The 19,327-nt window shown below is 42.0% G+C and overlaps 1 protein-coding gene across 2 annotated transcripts in view; it reads right to left on the minus strand.

Moving 5' to 3' along the window:
• Positions 1-8,540: 8,540 nt before the first annotated feature.
• The window catches only part of CDK8 (cyclin dependent kinase 8), a 131,110-nt gene continuing 120,323 nt past the window's right edge, over positions 8,541-19,327 (minus strand). The window contains exons 13-14 of one of the 2 annotated variants that reach the window (XM_077868325.1): positions 9,486-9,562; positions 8,541-8,809 (exon numbers count right to left, since the gene is read on the minus strand). In XM_077868325.1, coding sequence (XP_077724451.1) covers positions 8,770-8,809; positions 9,486-9,562 — 117 coding nt within the window. In that variant the 3' untranslated portion in view covers positions 8,541-8,769. Of the gene's footprint in view, positions 8,810-9,485; positions 9,563-9,596; positions 9,755-9,869; positions 9,959-19,327 lie in introns of those variants that run through there. The other variant, XR_013362895.1, reaches the window with a different exon arrangement.

A 19,327-nucleotide genomic window follows, 5' to 3' on the forward strand; every position in this document is an offset into this window, starting at 1 on the left:
TTCCTATCAGTATAGTTTTGCCTTTTGTAGAATTTCACATAAGTGAAATCAAATAATATATAGTCTTGGTGTCTGGCTTCTTTCATTTAGTATATTTTAGCAATGCACACATTCTAGTAGATATGTCTCTAATTCATGCTTTTTTCTTTCTGAGTAGTATTCCATTGTATGGAGATGCCATAATTTCATAAGTTTATTCATTCATAGGAGAGAGGTGTGTGTGTGTGTGTGTGTGTGTGTGTGTGTGTGTGTGTGTGTGTATACCTCAACTATGGTTATCTAGTTGCTTCAACATCATTAGTTGAAAGATTATCCCTTCACCATTAAACTGCTCTGTCAATTTTGTAAAAAATCACATGGCCATATATATGGGGATCTATTTTGGGATTTAAGCCTCTATTTCATTGAACTACTTGCCTAGTTTTACACTGATATATTATCTTGATTACTGTTGCTTCATAACCAGGGACTGTGAATACTCCAAGTCTGTACCTCTTTCTCAGAACTGTTTTGACTATTCAAGGTCCTTTGCATTTCCATGCAAATTTTAAATCTGCTTGTTGATTTCTGTAAAAAAAAGTTTGCTGGCATTTTGATTGGTATCAATATTGCATGGAATCTATACATTAACTGGGTAAAAACTGACATATTTTTGTTGAATATGTCAATTCCTTTTCTACATGTAAGTTTCTTAAGCCCATTCAATTTGTATAGTGCTCTATAGTTTACAAAGCCAATTCCCATGCATGCAATTCACCTAACAACCCTGTAAGTCAGAGGGAAATGCTGGTCTCATTTTACAAATGAAAAGACTAAATCTCTGGAGACTTGACTCAGGTCCACTGGTGGGTATACAGTGGTCCCAGCTGGCCTGGTGTTTTCATTTCGCTTCTACAGTGTATTTGATGCTTGCTCCTGCAGATACCCATGCGGTATATCTAAAATACTGGCATGTAGGCCTAGACAGAGAAGACTTGCCAAGACTGCAAATTCAACCCTACACTTTCACTCAGGTAAAGAGTTACCTTGAGACCCATCACCCCTGATTTCACATCAGCTCCGGGGGCTAAGCTCCAACCTTCTCATGCATCACAATCATCTGGGGAGCTTTACAAATGTCATGACCCCCAAATTTTGATTCAATTGTTTGGGGATAAGGCCTGAGTATCAATAATTTATAAGAGCTTCCTGGGTGATGCTAATATATAGCCAGGATTGAAAACTGTCACTCTGGGGTTTCCAGGAAAGGAAGAGCCAGAGTCAGAGAGGAAATTTCTGAGAGTTGGGCAAGAAGTGAAAGGCCCATGGGTCACTGGCATAAACGGTCCCTGTGATGGGCAGGAAGGAAGATGAGAGAGCTGGCTGGAAGGTCTCACCAAATTCCTTAAGCAGATTTAAGAAAAGATACTAAAATTATGGTAACTCCCCTTTGGGGGAATTGATCCCTATTCCTTCAAAAAATATTCTTACCCTTACTGAATAAGAAATTCAACTGGCATAGAATCAGATAAATTCATCACAGAAAAGGGCTGGGGATGATTTTATCCAATTTTTGTGTTTCACAGATAAGAAAACCAGTATCTGAATGCTGACACAACTGTCAGCCTGTCCACCCACTACAAGCAAAGTCAAAATTGGAAGTCAGAGCCCTGGCTCCCTAGGGGGTTCTTTCCACTTCTCTGTGTGGCCTAGGCCAGTGGCTCACTTTTTTTATGGGGAAGTAAAGGTTAACTGGGATGGAGAGCCTGATTTTCCAGTTCATGGGCCATTCCCACCAATGGCTCCCAAGTTTTGAAGCCATCAGAATAACCCCTCTGAGGAATTTAAAACAAAGATTCCTGAGTGCAGCCTGGAATCCAAATCTTTAGGTTGGGGATTAGAATTTGATTCGAACCATTCACTTCTCCCTCACTCCCTTTTGGCCTGTTTTGTTTTGTGTTTGTGAACTCCAGGGTCTGGTGAGGTCTGACACCAGAGTCCTCGGAAATTCCTAGGTTTGGTGATTATCTGTGAATTTTACTTATTGGAAAGTCTATGCCTCACTGCATAATTAGGAGTGAACAAGATTTGTAGACTTATGCAATCAAGATTTTTTCTCATTTCCACGAGCTAAAATACAGACATAGCAATCATTTTAAGGCCACCGAAAAGCTAACTCCAAGACCAGAGCTTTGGGCAACAATGGAAAAACAGGATCTGCCTCAGTTCCTGTGAGTCTGCTCTGCAGGGCAGGCAGGGATTTAAGGGAGGTAGGCACTGCTCCCATTCACCCTGCTCCCACCCCAGTGCGTGCATCTGAGACCCAGGTTTGAATCCCATGCTGCTACTGCTCTGGGGTGTCAGCTCTCAGCGCTCCTCTGTCCTTACCTGCAGAAGGGAGAGCTTACAGCCAGTTTCTGTGATGCTGCACAGCTTCAATGAGTCAGCGCTTGTGAAGCTCTGTGAGGGCCTACAGGCTTGTGCTGGAAACACAAGGGCTGTCAGCATGAGTGTTTGCAAGTGCCCTGTCCCCTGGTCTCTGCGTGTCCCCAAAGTGCCCTCCTTGCAGGGGTGTCCTGATTGTCTGCTCTCTGCCGCCCTGACCCCCTTCCCTGCTTTCCACTCTCCATTTGGGGGCCTCACTGAACTCCCTCCCTTCATTCTTGACTCACTCCTTCAAATCAGTGGTCCTCAACCCTTGTGCACATTTGAAGAACCTGGGGAGCATTTTCAAGTGCACCAATGCCTTAGGCCCCTTGTTACATGGCTTAGACCAGAATCAGGGGAAGGAAGGAGGCTCCAGACATTGTGTTTTAAAATATGCTTTCTGGGCAATTATAATGTACAGCTGGGGTGAGAACCAGCGCTTTAGACCTACAATTTCTGGGAATCCGTTGTGGGCACAGGGAGACCATATGCCCAGGGGCTTCTGGCCTCTAAGTTCCTGCTTCCAGGCCCAGAAGTGAAACCCTTCTCTCACCCTCCTAGACATACTCACACAATGATGGGGTGGTGGGAACCCTGAGAAGAGGTTTACATTACACCAATGCAATGACAAACTCAAGCATCTTAGTTCTTAAGTGGCTTTCACCCTGCCCCCGCCCCCCCCCCACATCCCTGGGCCCCGTAGCTCCACTAGCCGTCCTCCCCTCCTGCCTCTCTGCACCCTTTCTCCCACCCTCTTCACACAAGTCTCCTACTTGAGACTCTGCCCCCTGCTTTGTGGCCTGTGCCTCACCTTCCACTCAAGGGCCTGAGCAGAGCGGTTTCCTGAAGGCAGCTCCCTCCCTAAGATGTGCCAGCTCTTAAGGGAAACATTCACTAATGTCCTCTTCTGTGTACTCAGGTTCCACCCGAGTCCCTCCCACAGGCTGGGCTGGCTGCTAGGCCCCTCCTGGTGCTTCCTGAGTGCTCCAGGCCACCCTGGCCTACTGAACTGAGTTGAGAGCCTCAGGGAAGGCAGACAGGCCAGCTCCAACCTTCAACCTTCTGTGGCCATCACAGTGTCCTCGGTGCCTGCCCTTGAAAATGCCTGGCTAAGAGTCTCAGGGCTTGCATGTTGTGGAAGCAAAGAATGATACTCTCTCCATACCAGGCCTGAGACTCCCTTCCCCCTAACTAAGAAGCAGGTTAGACTACCCACAAATTGCTCAGAGTCTGGCAGATAGGCCCATGTATGGACAATTACAATCCAGAATATGGTGCTGTAGCCAACAGGCTGATGGCCTGGAAGGCAGGGGTGGGGTAGGATCGCTGGTGTCAGCAAACAGAAGTAACTGGAAGTGTTTTAAAGCTCAACCAGAAGTCTTTAAGGCAAAGAGGAAGGGCTGAGGGGTGAGCATGCTAGGACTGTAAGTGTAAAAGGGCAGATTCCTGAGCTCGTCTGGCATGTTCAGAGATGTTGCAGTCACTGGTTTGGCTGGACTCGCCACTGCTCTGCCTGGCCTGGAAACAATCCCTCTGTCCTGTCAGGCTCCGCTGAACCAATCAGAGCAGCTGAAAAGTGTATTACATTTAAGAATGCTGTGATCTTTTATCTCCTGGGAAAACCAAGCAAATAAATGGTTTAATGAGACCCCACAGCACCTAGGAAACAGTCGGTGGGAGATGGCTGAGGACGCAGGAGATGTGAGTAGTGAGAGCCTGGGACAGGATGGGGACTCTGAGCATTTCATTCTTTGATTTGAGGCACTGGATCCCCGCAACCCTGAGAGTCACACAAAAGGGTTCCCTCCATGACCCATTTCGCCTAAAGAGAAGACCATCCAGCTGCCTGAGCAGCTGCAAACATGGTGGAGTTCTTGCGCTAATCCTGGTCTGCCTCCTCTCTCACCTCACAGTCAGATGGCACAGTATCATCAAGGGAGCCTCGTCCACACATTCCTTTCAGGAACTCATAGGTGGTATCTGTCTCAGCGTTCTGGAAGCCAAGATTCAGGAACTGTGTCCTGACCCGAGCAGCAGGGCGGTGGCTCCAATGCTCCTCTTCCGAGGGCGCTCCCCACCTGCCCCTCAGGGGCTCAGCATCACACCCCCCTCAGGTCCTCTTTCCCTGGGCCCGTGCGGCTGTACACAGAGGAGGAGCTGGGACATGGGGAAGCCGGCTTGGGACCTCACGAGCTCCTCACGGCAGCCCTGAGGCGGGAGCCCGGGAGCCCACTCCCAAGGCTCCGGCCTGATTCTCACCAACCCACCCGACACCTGCCTGCCCACTGTCCACCTTAAAAATAAACTAGCCAGTTATTTAACAGGCAAACACGAGTTTACTCAGGAAGAGCAGAGGAATTATAGCTCAGGGTATGCGAGCCACAGGGAAACCGGCAGAACAAAGGAAACCGCATCCTTTCATAGAGGAGAGAGGCATTGGAAGGGGTGCTTCAGAGCAAGAGTTCCTTAGAGGAGAGCCACAGTTCTGGACTGTGGTGGCTCCTTATTGGCTGAGTTGTTGCCAAGCTAAAGAAAACTCTGAGAAAACTCAGGAAGGCCTGCCGGGGCCTGTAAAATAAGCTACCTTCATTGCTTCCCAGCTCCACCTGGAGTCAGGTGGGTGTTCTTAACTCATTGTCACACCTCCTGATACCGGCGGCTGCTGGCTGGTGGAGGCCAGTGGCGTGGAGGGCCCTGCCTGGGTGCGGCTGTGCCATGGCCTTCGGGAGAGCCTCGGGAGAAAGACAGGGGCAGGCTAGTGTAGTTGAGGGTCAGTCACGTATCAGAGTGTGGGCCCAGGTCAAAGTGGGCCCTGGGGCCACATCCAGGAGCACCCCCTGCCACCCGGTCAGCGGCTCTACACACACCTGGTGCCTTCTCTCTACACAGTGGAAGCAGCATTTGACCGCTCTGGGCTGTCGGTGGGCCCCAGGCTCAGAGGCTGCCTGGACCTCCTTCCTGCTCCAGTGCTCTAACCTCACTTCGTCCGGGTGCTTGCCTTCTCTGGGTGGTAGGACCTATGTAGTGCTAAGGTGCTGTGAGGGTGCTCTCCACAGCCTCCAGCTCAGCACCGGCCGGGGGTGGTCCAGGCAGAGAAAGTGAAGGGTTCCTACGTGCCTCAGGATGGGCTCGGGAGGCTGGCGGTGTGGATGGTCCTTGGGGCTGGGCAGGGCAGCAGCCTCCCCCTCTTCTCTGGCCCGCACCCCACATCCAATCAGCTAGGGCGTCCCACTGATTGGACCTCCTTAGTATTTCATTTATTTATGGTAAAATATACATGAGTATCATCAAACATTTAAAAGTGTACAGTTCAGGGGCATTTTCCTTGTGGTGCAACCATCACCACCATCCTTCTCCACAACTCTTTGTAATCTTTCCAAAGAGAAACTCTGTCCTCATTAAACACCAACTCACCCCACCCCACTGGCCACCCCTGCTAGCAACCACCCTCCTACTTCCTGTCTCTATAAATTTGACTTATAAGACAAGAAAGACTAATTTCCATAAAATTTCTATTGATGAACTTTAATACATACTAGTGTAAACTAGATGGGTGGCTGGATCTAGGGCCTTCTGCTTCCTCTGGAGGAGCTAGGTGTGTGGCCTCAGAAGGTGCTCACTCTTTACCACAAACACAGCAGACAGAACACCCAAACCAGGTAAGCTAAAGACTGTGCTCCACACAGGGCGCACACAGAGGATGGAGTGCTGCAGTTGGGCCGAGCCTATGGTTGTTCATCCGTCTTCCCCTTGTCTTCCCTACATCTACACTTCTTGAACTTTCCTAGTGCTTAGAAACTACCTGGTGGTGACCTTGCTGAGAGGCAGAGTCTGTGTTCTGAACAAGTTCCAGGTAATGTAGATGTGCTAACCCAGGGACCACACCTTGTTAGGCAAGGCCCCTTCCACACGGGAACCCTGATGTCCAGGCCAAGCAGAACCTCTCTCAGGCTGAAAGAGCCCAGGGTCAGTTCTTTGTCATTTTCTTTTTTAAATCACTCGATATATTAAAAAAGAGATGCCAAGGCAGTTACAAAGATATTGGTATATTTTAAACATTCACAGTTTAACAGATTAGTGAACTCGTCATGCCTGCACAGATACAATGCAGTATAATTGGGTCAGTCACAAAATGTCTTAATTCCTGGTGCACCAAGAGCCGTGGCCTGGGAGTAGGACACAATGCAAAGGTTGTGGGATGAACATCTTCTGCTCTCGTCCGTTTTCTCTGGGACTGAGTATGTGACAGATGATGTTGAAGTGTCTGAAATGAGGCTCCTGGAGCACAGGGTAGCCTGGTGCTCCCGTAGGCTCCAGTGTACGGACCTGAGTGAGTAAAGCTCTGAGACCTGGAGACCTGGCCTTTCCAGGAGAGCCCGCTGTCCTTGTCCTGGTTTGAGGCCTGCCTCTTGCCAGATGATTGTACCAAGGAAGGTCTAATTCCTCCAGGGTATTCTTACCCTCTTTCATCCACAGAGGTATGGGCCCACTGCATGACCTTAATTGGACATGGCAGGACACGTCACAGTGAGTGGGGAGGTTCATGCAGAACAAGCCAGGAAGAGGACTTTGTGATGCAGGAAGTTAAAGGTGCCATCCTGTCATTCTCCAGGAGTTGAGTGGGATCTGGTCCCACATCTGTAGGGCTCCTTTTAAGGAATCTGAGAAGCTGAGTCTAGCTGTTCTAAGGCTTCCCAGCTCCTCAGATGTTTTTTGAACCCCCAATGTTTACAAACAGGATGACTTTGAATTATAAGTTTTCTCATTTTAGGAAAGGAACTACAACAATATTCCTTTGAATAAAAAGCTAGTTTAATATACTTAGAATATAAGAATATACTTATATTTTCCTTTCCCCATCCATCCACCCAACAAACATACACATTTACTCTCATTAATCCTTGGAACCTAGCACAGTGTCTGGCTGGCACACAGTAGGTCTCAGTGAATGAGTAAATGAAGTTTTAAGAGCAGTCCTATTAAACTCTAGTATCACAGCTGTGCCTACAATGGCCCTGCGTGAGCCCCAGCTGACCTCAGGGGACAGTGCCTTCCTAAGTTCCTGGTGGTGCAGGCATATCAAGACTCCATGGGCCAGGTCAACTCTCTCAGTCAAGACTCTACCAGGCTACTTGTCCTCCCTGACACACCAGGTCCTGTCATCTTGTTCGGTGGCAGTACCTGTCATTCTAGTGAGTTCATCTAAGCCAAAGTACTAGGGAAGTAATCCTCTGTGGCATGGGAGCCCCGTGCTGTCTACTCCTGGGTGCTGTGGTTGCTGTGAAGGCCTGCAGGCACCCAGGTCACACACACCCTGGGCACTGTTCTCTCATGATTGTTGTCCCTCCTGCCCCAGCTGGGGACAATTATAGCTACCTCAATGTCCCCATTTGGGAGCATTCTGAATCCTTGCCTGCCCATCTAATTTCCCAGGCAGGCTGTGCAGATTCCTTAGTAAATAGGTTGGCATGACACCAAATCCTCACAGCCTTTAAAATCACTTTCTTCCAAGCTAGAGCTCAGTGGTGCTCACCTGGCTGTGCGATTGCCCTGCAGACTGCTGCTTCCTCCCATCCCTGGGGCTGGTAAACAAATCAGTGCTTCCTGGTAGACTGAGAAAGTGGACTCTGTTTAAGCATAAGAGCATCATTTAGACATAATCAAGGATGCGGAAGAGACTTCGTCTTAGACAAAGACAGAGCATTTCTAAACCAGCCATTGCTCTCCGAATGTGGGAGACTCTCTTCCCACAAGGCTGGGATTGTGCAGCTCTCAAAGAAATAAATTAGCTTGGAAGTGAGTGATAAAGGGCTTTGTGATCAGAGAGTATGCTTGCAATGCACCATCAAGAAATAAATGTTACCTCTTTCTCAATGAGAGAGCCAGATACTTGCATAAACTCTTAGGGGCATGACATAAACACAGAAGTTAAATGTTGAAAAAAGAAAATTGATAAAAACAAAGACATGTGAACTCATTTTTAAAAATCAGAAAGCCAATTTATTGTCGTCTGAGTTCCAACTGGTACATGATAAATATGAATTAAAATTTCATTAAAGACTATGTTCCTACAGAAAAGAAGCATATCTGTAAGTAATTAGTAAGCAGAAAGAATCCCAGTGGGTGAAAAATCCCAAACCTAGCTTATCCAGTGTATCAATGAGCACTTTCCACTGCAAATAGAAAAAAAAAAATCAACTCAAAATGGCTTAAAGAGTGAGGATATTTATTATTTATGTAACTTGAAAATCCAGAGGGGGCCAGACTTCTAGGCTGGTAGGTTGACATCCAACCCTGACTTGTGATGGTCTCTGCTCTGCCCCCCTCAGCATCAGCTTCGTCCCAAGATTACCGCTCCCCTTCTCACCTCCCTTCATTGACGTAATGTCCGTTCACTAAATCACTGTGGAGGTAAAGAGCAAAGCTGTAGAGGCAGACGGGCCTAATTAGAATCCTGGCTCTGCCTGAGAGCTGTGTGTCTTGGACAAGAGGCGAACCATTTAAGTACTAGCCTCCTCATCTGGAAAATCAGAATAATAATAATGTATGGGTCCTAAGACTGTCGTGAGGATTAAGTCAGATGGTGAAATGGTGGCTGACATATAGCAAGAGCTTAGTATATTTAAGAACTCAGCCCTTGTCTTTATGGAATTTATTAAATTTATTAAATGCTTACAAGTCTAAGAGCACTCAGAGAACCAGGCTGATTTGCCCCAATGTGCCCCAGGAGCCCACCTTAGGTCAGACTACAGTTCCACACTTCTTCAGAACCCACCAGTTCCTCAGGCTAGGAGATAATGGCCCATTTTTAGTTTGATTAAACCACACATCATCATTCAGTATAAAATACAGTGAAAGAAATCAAGAAAGACCATCGGGCATCTTTTCAAGTTGGCTTGGTAGTTCCTGGATGAGAGAGGATACTGTAAACACCTTGGCTCCAGGTGCACCTGTCCTTAAGAATGGGAAAAGCCAAAACTGAAGGGAACGTCATTTGTTAAATTAATGTTTAAAAAAAATTATCTTTCAGGATGCTCAACTCAGCACACGTGAAATTTTTCCTGTAAAAACAAACTTACGTGGGTGCAGAACTGAGTTGTGGGCTGGTCAAGCTCTGGTTCATATCAATGGTCTGGCTGGTGGAGAAAGCATTGTTCTGGAAGGGAAGCAAGGGTGTTCTTTAGGGATAGGAATGTGCTGGGAGAAATTCCTTTTAAGCCAGGGTATAAAGGAGTTGCTGGAGCAAGCACTCTTGACCTCCCCATTACATCAGCCTCAAAGGCAGAGAGCGCTCTCATTTCCCTTGGAACAGCGGCGTCATCTGCCAACAAGAGCAGCAGCTGCTTTTCTGTGTCAAAAAGAAAGAAAGAAAGGGGAAAATCACTGACTTAAAGAGGGCAGTGGATATTTTCACTGTGCAGAAAGGATATTTTCAGCACATCTGGGCAGGATTCTAAACTTACCAACGGCTTAATGTAAGATCCTCCTGCCTCCTAGGGATGCTTTATTGGGTTACTTCCAAGTTTTTATCACTTTATTTCCAATTTGTATCCTTGGGGACAGAACAGAAATGCTTTTCTGAATCATAGGAAATGCTTCAAGCTGGGTACAATTTGATATTAACTGAGGATATCCAGGAGCCACAAAGGAACTTAACACTTTTTCATAGATTCTAAAATAGGATCCAAAGTAGCAACCGTTATTTTCCCCTCTAATTTAATAAAGTGACAGAACAAGTTAAGTTATTAAAGATCTGACACCCCACCAGGATTCCATAGTACTGAGCTAAATTGAATTACCCTTTCTAAATAATACAGCAGGGGAAAATGAAAGCATTATTGTTACTATGCTAAAAACCAATGAAGAAAACACATTTAGTTTTATGAAGAAATTCACTCCTCGAGACTCCTGTATTTTTTTAAACAGTCGATTTGATCAAAGGAATTCTTTAATCATAGATTTCTTTGTAGATACAACCGTTTGCCATGTAAATTGCCTCACAAGCATGTGTGGCTTAGGCGTTACCTACAATCTGGGGGGTCAGGATGGTAGTAATAAAGATAACATTTATCTCTGAAAAATGCTGGGATGCCGAAAAACTCAGAGAAAATAAGTCCAAGAATGTGAAAAGAAAAATGAATATACGCATCTAGCCCAAACCCATTTAATGAATATCATAATTACTTTAATTAGTAATGTGGGTTCTGGTGGCATACTCAGAAAATTGGTGAACACAGTCTTCCAATATTTGGTTCTCTGAATCAACAACCCCTCCCCTGCTCCAACCAAGGGAAGATACTTGGAAATATAGTCAGGAGTGCTTATGGTGTTACTACTTAGAAGAAAATGGTGAAAATTACTGCTATGCCCAGATATAAAGTTAGATTGTCTTTCAATATTATCACTCAAAAGAGAAGGAATCTGATAAGCAATATCTTATAAAGATTATCTGAGGAAGACATGGATCTAAAATAGGTTGTATCATCAACAGATGAATGGTTGAAGATGTGGTATATATATACAATGGAGTATTACTCAGCCATAAAAAGAATGTATTCCCAGTTAAATATGAATTTCAGATAAATACCTTTTTTTGTAATATAAGTATGTTCCATAAAATATTTGTGGCATTTTATGCTAAAATTTATTTACCATTTATCTGAAATTCAAATGTAAGTGGACACCTGTATGTTATCTTGCAACTCTAGTCTAAAATGATCTTAAAATGTTAATCTTGGATGATTACAGAGATCATGTGATGAAATGGATTTTTAAAAACAGAGACAAAGAAATTGACCAGGTTTAGCATTAAGTAATTATCTTTGGTGGTATGATACACCCAATTATAATTGTTGGATGTATGGTCAACAAGCCTTACAAAAGTCACTTACAAAAGCCACAAAGTAAAAAAAAAAAAAAAAAAAAAAAAAAAAAAAAAAAAGCCACAAAGTAAGAGTTTTGCATGTGGTGATACTAAATGAAAACAAGTTAACAAATAAAGAAAAATAAGCACAGGATAAGCCATTTCCTATAATGTGAACAAATACTTGTACCTTAGGTAAAATTTCCAGTGAGATTGATATACATAAGGAGAAAAATGCTGATAACAACTTCAGCAAAAAAAGGGAAAAAAAACTCATACAATTTCAACGACATGAAAATGATATTTTAGATACCTTAGAAAGAGATTATGGTAATGACAAAATTAGTAAAGTAAAAAATGCATACAACAGAATGAATAAAATTATTTCATACGAGTGAGAAAGGCAGTATTCTAAAATATTAGTTTATCTAATGTGTCATTTTAAATGTTTGTGACTAAATTGATCTTTATTTTATTTTAGAGAGAGCTCATGAGCAGGAGGTGTGGGGGCAGAAGGAAAGGGAGAATCAAGCAAGCTCCATGCCCAGTGCAGACTCCGACGTAGGGCTCAATTGGACTACCCTGAGACATGATGACCTCAGCTGACAGAGCCACCCAGGTGCCACTAAACTTTTTTTTTTTCTTAATCTTCTCATTGGGAAACCAGAGGATCACATTATATACCAGACTGCCAAACCAGATGTTTGGACATATACCTAAGTTTTAGGAAAATATATTGACTGTCTTATCAATATCAAACTCACTTATATCACAATGCTAATAAATCTTATGAAGCTGCTTTATGTTTTACCCACCTAACAAACTGTATCTAGCTGTGACTTCTGCTTTTGGCCACAATAGGAAAATAGGACCAGATTTACTTTTCCTCCTTAAACAATTTGAAAATTGGACCAAATATATCCAAAAATTGGTTTTCATACATCAGAAAATAGGCAGCACGGTATGTACTGTGATCCTTGAGAAACAAAGTGAGTTCTACTCTTGCATGGACTTACTGCTTGAAAGCAGTTTCCAACACAAGAAAGGGGAATCCAGATAAAGTCCACTGGTCTTGGTGTGTTGAGCAGATAGAAGCTGCACTAGACAGACGCTAAAGTGGCTAGAATTTAAGGGCAATGTATTAGAATGAGGGACTGAATGGAAAGAGAGGGAGCCTGGGAGATCTATAGAGGAGTCCCTCCAAATCTTGCTCAGTAGTGATCTGTGCATGGATTACCTGAGGTCAGAGAAAACCACTTTGTGGAGCTCACATGGCACTGAGAATAACCTATGTTCCTACCAATCAGAGCAGTTAGGTGGGGCACCTGGCAGTATTTTCAGAAGGACATTTCTTTAGTATCACTACTTAATTAGCCCTAGGCAGTTCTGGACTGGACATATATGCTTAAAAGCAAGCATCAAAAGGATCCAGTTTATTTCACAGTATGCCAAAACAAAATCCAACATTAAATAAACATGACAAGTTCTACCTACCAACAAAGCAAAATTCACAGTATCCAGCATCAAAAACAAAACAAACAAACAAAAAAACTTAACAGGTTGAGAAATTTATTTATTGAAGATTTTATTTATTTACTCATGAAAGACACACAGAGAGAGGCAGAGACACAGGCAGACGGAGAAACAGGCTCCCTGCAGGGAGCCCGATGCCAGGACCCCAGGATCATGACCAGAGCCGAAGGCAGACACTCAACCACTGAGCCACCAAGGTGTCCCAGGTTAAGAAATTTAAAAAGCAATCTCATTTACAATTGCATGAAAGGGAATGAAATACCCAGGAATAAATCTAACCAAGGAAGTAAAAGACCTATACACTGAAAACTATAATACTGATGAAGGAAACGGAGGATGACAAAAATAAATAGAAAGATATCCCATGTTGGTTAAATGGAAGAATAAATATTGTTAAAATGTCCATTCTACCTCAGAAATCTACAGATTTAATGCAATCCCTAATCAAGATTCCAGTGGCATTTTTCACAGAGATAGAGAAGACAATCCTGAAATGTGTATGGAACCATAGAAGACTCCAAATAGCAAGGAGAAAGAATGACAAAAATGGCATCACCCCTCCTGACTTCAGTTTATACTACAAGCTCAGAGTAAAATGGTGTGGTACTGGAGGAAGAATGGGGCCAAGAGGATTTTGAAGGCACACAAGAAGAGTCCAGTGTAATAATTTGGTACAGTAAGAGCCTCTGATTAAATCAGAGGAAATTGTTAGTTGCCTATTTTTGGCTACGTAGAGCATCTTTTCTGCCAATGAAGAAACTCAACTGGAAAAGCAGCTACTGCATATGAATCAACCTGATTTTAGGCTCTATTAAGCCAGCATCAGTTTTTATATCCATTAGCACTGTTAAATACACTTGCAACAGATATTATCGGTTAACTGGTTAAGATACAAAGTTTTTGTACTTCTAACTTAAATGAAAAAACACCCTAAGATATAACTTTATATATTTATAAATAACAGTCCTCACTGGGAAGCCACAAGCTTATGAATTTCATCTCTGGCTATTGCTGCCCAGGACAGGTTTTGTGCTCTGAACAGAGTGGCCACTTCACATCATGTATGACAATCCTAGCCTTACTCCCTTCTCTGGGGCCTGGAAGCTGAAGCAATCTGACTTTATCACATAACTGATTGACTTTGAAGAGGGCATAATCTCTCCAAACTTCATTTTTTTTCATTTGTAAAATGGGGAAAATAATACTTAACTTCCTCAATTTTAGTGAGGAATAATAACGTGTAAAATGCTTCACATAGTGCCTACAGTGTGGTAGGCAGTCCATGTTACTTTACGGTCCAGCTGAGATAATAAAGTTAATTATGCAACTTTGAATGCTCAGGAAATGTGAATTCAGTTCTATTGCTCTCTCAAAACCCATTCAAATTATGAGAAAATTCATAGCTGTCCCTAGGTGAGATGAGTATTTTGAGGAGAATTAATTGTTCGGTGACATTTTTGAAAGGCAGGAGCCCCTAACGTTTATAGAATTTAAAAAGAAAAAACTGGGATCCCTGGGTGGCTCAACGTTTTAGCTCCTGCCTTCAGCACAGGGCGTGATCCTGGAGTCCCGGGATCGAGTCCCACATCAGGCTCATGATGAAGCCTGCATGAAGCCTGCTTCTACCTCTGCCTGTCTCTGCCTCTCTCTCTCTCGGTGTCTCTCATAAATAAATAAATAAAATCTTAAAGAAAATACTTAATGAAGAAGGCTATTGAAGTCAGAGAGTACCTTGAAATATTTCAGCCCTGTAGTTACTATGTCTAGCATTCTGCTTGCGCTCATTTAATTGCTCTAAGTTGATTCATGAAAGGCTATGAAACATCTGGTCATGAAATGACCCAGAAAGTTCAACCTACCTGCTAGAACTAGGTCATATTGTAAGTCTTCCGAACAATTTCATCTCCATATGGAGAGAACGCTAATAATAGCTAACTTTAATGAATGCCTACATGCTAGGCATGCGCTAAATGCTTGATGAATTATTAGATTTTAAACAAACTGACTTTAAGGCATCATTTACATACAATACAAATTGCCAATGTAAAGTGTGCAGTTCCATGAATTTTGAAAAATGTATACACATACCCATGTAACAACCATCACTACAATCAAGATTCTACTGAACATCCGTTATTTCTGCTGAGTAACATATCTCACTGCATGGATGTACTATAATTTGTTTACCTATTCATCTGTTGGTAGACATCCGTTTTGGTGCAGTAATAAATAAAGGTGATCTGAATATTGTGTGGACATGTTTTCATTTCTCTTGGGTAAATACACAAGAGCACAACTGCAAGGTCCAATGGGAAATACATGTTAAACTTTATAAGGAACTGTCAAATTGTTTTCCAAAGTGGCTGTTCTACATTATACTCCTACCAGTAATGTATGACAGTTCCAGTTGTTCCCTGTCCTAGCCAACACTAGGTGTTGTTGGTCCTTCGGTCCCCCTTCTGTTTTTTTTTTTTTTTTTTTTTTTTTTTACTATGATAGTGTTTAAAATCACTAAAATTCACCTGAAGAATTCTGCAAGTTTTGACACATACATTTGTGCAGCTATGACAAAAATACCTACATGTTTCAGTCGATCCCACTCCTCCCTCCTGCCCCTGGCAACTAGTGATGTTTTCTGTTCTAAGTTTGCCTTTACCAGAATGTCATATAAATGAGATCACACAATATGGAGTCTGAGCTTGACTTCTTTCATTTAGCATAGGGAACTGTGAATCATTCATGTTACGTCTATCAGTAATGCACTTCCTATTTCACTGTATCCGTTCACCATTTGGAGAATGTATGGATAGGTTTCCGGCTTTTAACCATTATAAATAAAGCCCTAGTAAAGATTTGTGTACAGATTTCTGTGTGAACATGTTCTTGCTTCACTTGGGATGGCTGAATTATATGACAAGTTATGTTTCTTTAAAAGAAACTTTTAGTCTTTTCCAAAATGACTGTCATTTTGCATTCCCACTAGCAATGTGAGAGTTCTAGTTACTGCACATCTTCACTGGCATTTGGTGCTCAGTTATTTTTAATTTTAACCATTTTAAAGGTACACAGTAGTATCTCATTGTGGCTTTAATCTGCATTTCTCTAATTAGCAATGATGTGGAGCATCTTTACATGAGCTCATCTGCTATCCGTTTATCTTCTTTGGTGAAATGTTTGTCCAAACCTTTTGAGTTTGAAGGGTTCTTTGTGTTTCTAGATTCAAGTTTTCATGTGACTTGAGTATCTTCTCCCAGTCAATGTTTGTCCCATTCTCTAAATAGTCCATTGAAGAGCAGAAGTTCTTAATTGTGATAAAGTCCAACTTACCAATTTTTTTCTTTTTCTGCATCATGTTTTTGATATTATATCTAAGAATTTTTTGCCTAACACAAGGTCATAAGGTTTTTCCTATTTTATTTGGCAGGTTTTATAAGTTTGCTTATTTATTTATTGAAAGATTTTATTTATTTATTAATGAAAGACACACACAGAGAGAGAGAGAGGCAGAGACACAGGCAGAGGGAGAAGCAGGCTCCATGCAGGGAGCCTGACGTGGGACTTGATCCCGGGTCTCTAGGATCAGGCCCTGAGCCGAAGGTGGTGCTAAACCGCTGAGCCAGCCGGGCTGCCCGTAAGATTTTAGTTTTAGATTTAAGTTTATGATCCATTTTGAGTTAATTTCTGTAGGAGTGCAAAGTCTGAACAGAAGCTTTGTTCAGTTGGTTTTTGCATAAGGATATCAAATTGCTCCAGCATCATTTGCTGAAAAGACTATCCTTTCTCTGCTAAAATGCTTTCACAGTTCTGTGGACAATCAATTGCCTTTATATGTATCAGTATCTTTCTGGACTTACTGTATTCTATTGATTTATATCCCCATTTTTTTCCAATACCACAATGTCTTGATTACTGTAGGTTATGCATCTTTTAGGTACTCCCTTATCCTAGTTCTTTTGCTTTTCCATAAAAAAAAGTTTATTGATATCGGGATCCCTGGGTGGCACAGCGGTTTGGCGCCTGCCTTTGGCCCAGGGCGCGATCCTGGAGACCCGGGATCGAATCCCACGTCGGGCTCCCAGAGCATGGAGCCTGCTTCTCCCTCTGCCTGTGTCTCTGCCTCTCTCTCTCTCAATCTGTGTGACTATCATAAATAAATAAAAATTAAAAAAAAAAGTTTATTGATATCTATCACCTATCCTCCTGGAAAAACATATAACCTCCTGAAACCAGGGAAAAACAGAAAATTTGAGGGACTATCAGCAATAAAACTGAATTAGTAATAAAAAAAAACTCTCAAGAAATAAAAGTCCAGGACCAAGACAATTTCACAGGTGAATTCTACCAAACATTTAAGGAAGAGTTAATACCTATGTTTCTCAAACTATTCCAAAAAATAAAGGAGGAAGAAAAGCTTCCAAATTCATTCTATGACTCCAGCTTTAACCTGTTATCAAAACCAAGTAGACACTACAGAGACAGAGAGCGATAGAAAGAAAGAGCTAGAGAGAGAACTACAGGCCAATATCTCTGATGAAGATAGATGCAAAAGTCTTCAACAAAATATTAGGAAACTGAATCCAGCAATACATTAAAAAAATCATTTGCCACAATCAAGTGGGATTTACTCTTGGAATGCAAGGGCGGTTCAATATTTGCATATCGATCAATGGGATACATTACATTAACTAAAAAAAGGATAAAAGCTGTATGATCATTTCAACATGCAGAAAAAGTGTTTGAGAAAGTACAACATCCTTTCATGGTAAAAACTTTCAACAGAGTAGGTTTAGAGAGAACATACCTCAACATAATACAATCCCATTTACATTTGCATCAAAAAGAAGAAAATACTAGGAACAAATTTAACCAAGTACTCCAAAAACTATAAGACACTGATGAAAGAAATTGAAGAAGACACAAACAAATGGAAAGATATTTCATGCTCATGTACCAAAAGACCCAATATTGTTATAAATGTCCATACTAATCAAAGCAAGCTACAGATTTAATGTAATTCCCATCAAAACATGGACAGCATTTTTTACAGAACTCAACCCTAAACTTTGTATGGAACCACAGAAGACCCTAAATAGCCAAAGTAATCTTGAAAAAGAACAAAGTTAATGGTATCACAATCCCAGATCTCAAGATACATTACAAAGCTATCCTAATTAAGACGGTATGGTACTAGCACAAAAATAGACACAGTGTTCAATGGGACAGAAAAGAGACCTCAGAAATAAACCCATGCTTATATGGTCAATTAATCTTTAACGAAGGAGGCAAGAATATGCAATGAGAAAAGGTAGTCTCTCTAACAAATGATGTTGGGAAAACTGGACAGCCATATGTAAAAGAATGAAACTGGACCACTTTCTTATACTATACACAAAAATAAACTCAAAACGGATATAAGACCTAAATGTGAGACGTGAAACCATAAAAGTCCTAGAAGAGAACATAGGCTGTATTTTCTGACATGAGCCATAGAAACATTTTTAACATTTTTCTAGATCTGTCTCCTGAGGCAATGGATACAAAAACAAAAATGAACTATTTGGACTACATCAAAATAAAAAGGAAACAATCAGCAAAACTAAAGATAACCTAAAGAATGGGAAAAATATTTGTAAATGACATACCCAATAAAGGACTAGTGTCCAAAATATATAAAGAACAATTACAACTCAATACCCCCAAAACAACCGAATTTAAAAATGGGCAAAGACATGAATAGCTATTTCTCCAAAGAAGACATCCAGATGGCCAACACAAACACACATGAAAATGTGCTAGACATCACTCATCATCAGGGAAATGCAAAACAAAACCACAATGGGATATGACCTTACACCTGTCAGAATGGCTGAAATAAAAAATACAAGAAACAAGTGTTGGCAAGGATGTGGAGAAAAAGGAAGCCTCATGCACTGTTGGTGGGAATGCAAACTGGTGTAGCCACTGTGGAAAACAATATGGAGATTCCTCAAAAAGTTAAAAATATAATTACCATATGATTCAGCAATTCTACTACTGGGTATTTTACACAGAGAATACGAAAACATTAATTTGAAAAGACACATACACTTTACTGCAGCATTATTTACAATAGCCAAACTATGGAAGCAGCCCAAGTGTCCATGGATAGTTGAATGGATAAATGCCAAGATGTACATACAAAATGGATATTACTCAGTCACAATGTAATCTTGCCATTTCAACAACATGGAGGGTATAATTCTAAGTGAAGCCATAGCGAGAGAAATCAAAGAGTCTAAAATAATTGGACTAGAGTCATCGGTGGGAGAGAGAAAGGAAATGAGATCGGAGAGGAAGCTAACAAACTGGAATATTTTAGGCAATGTTGAGAAATTCTGACTTTATTCTAAGTGTGACAGGAAGCCATTGAAGGATTAGGGGCATGTACAATGAACATTCTAGTTTATTCTTTAAAAGGACAACAAAGTCCTTACTCCATGGAGAAGACAGACAATAAACAAATACAAAAAAGCATGTATGTATAAA

This window comes from Canis aureus, chromosome 24 (genome assembly GCF_053574225.1).
Source record: "Canis aureus isolate CA01 chromosome 24, VMU_Caureus_v.1.0, whole genome shotgun sequence".
NCBI classification, from domain to species: Eukaryota; Metazoa; Chordata; class Mammalia; order Carnivora; family Canidae; genus Canis; species Canis aureus.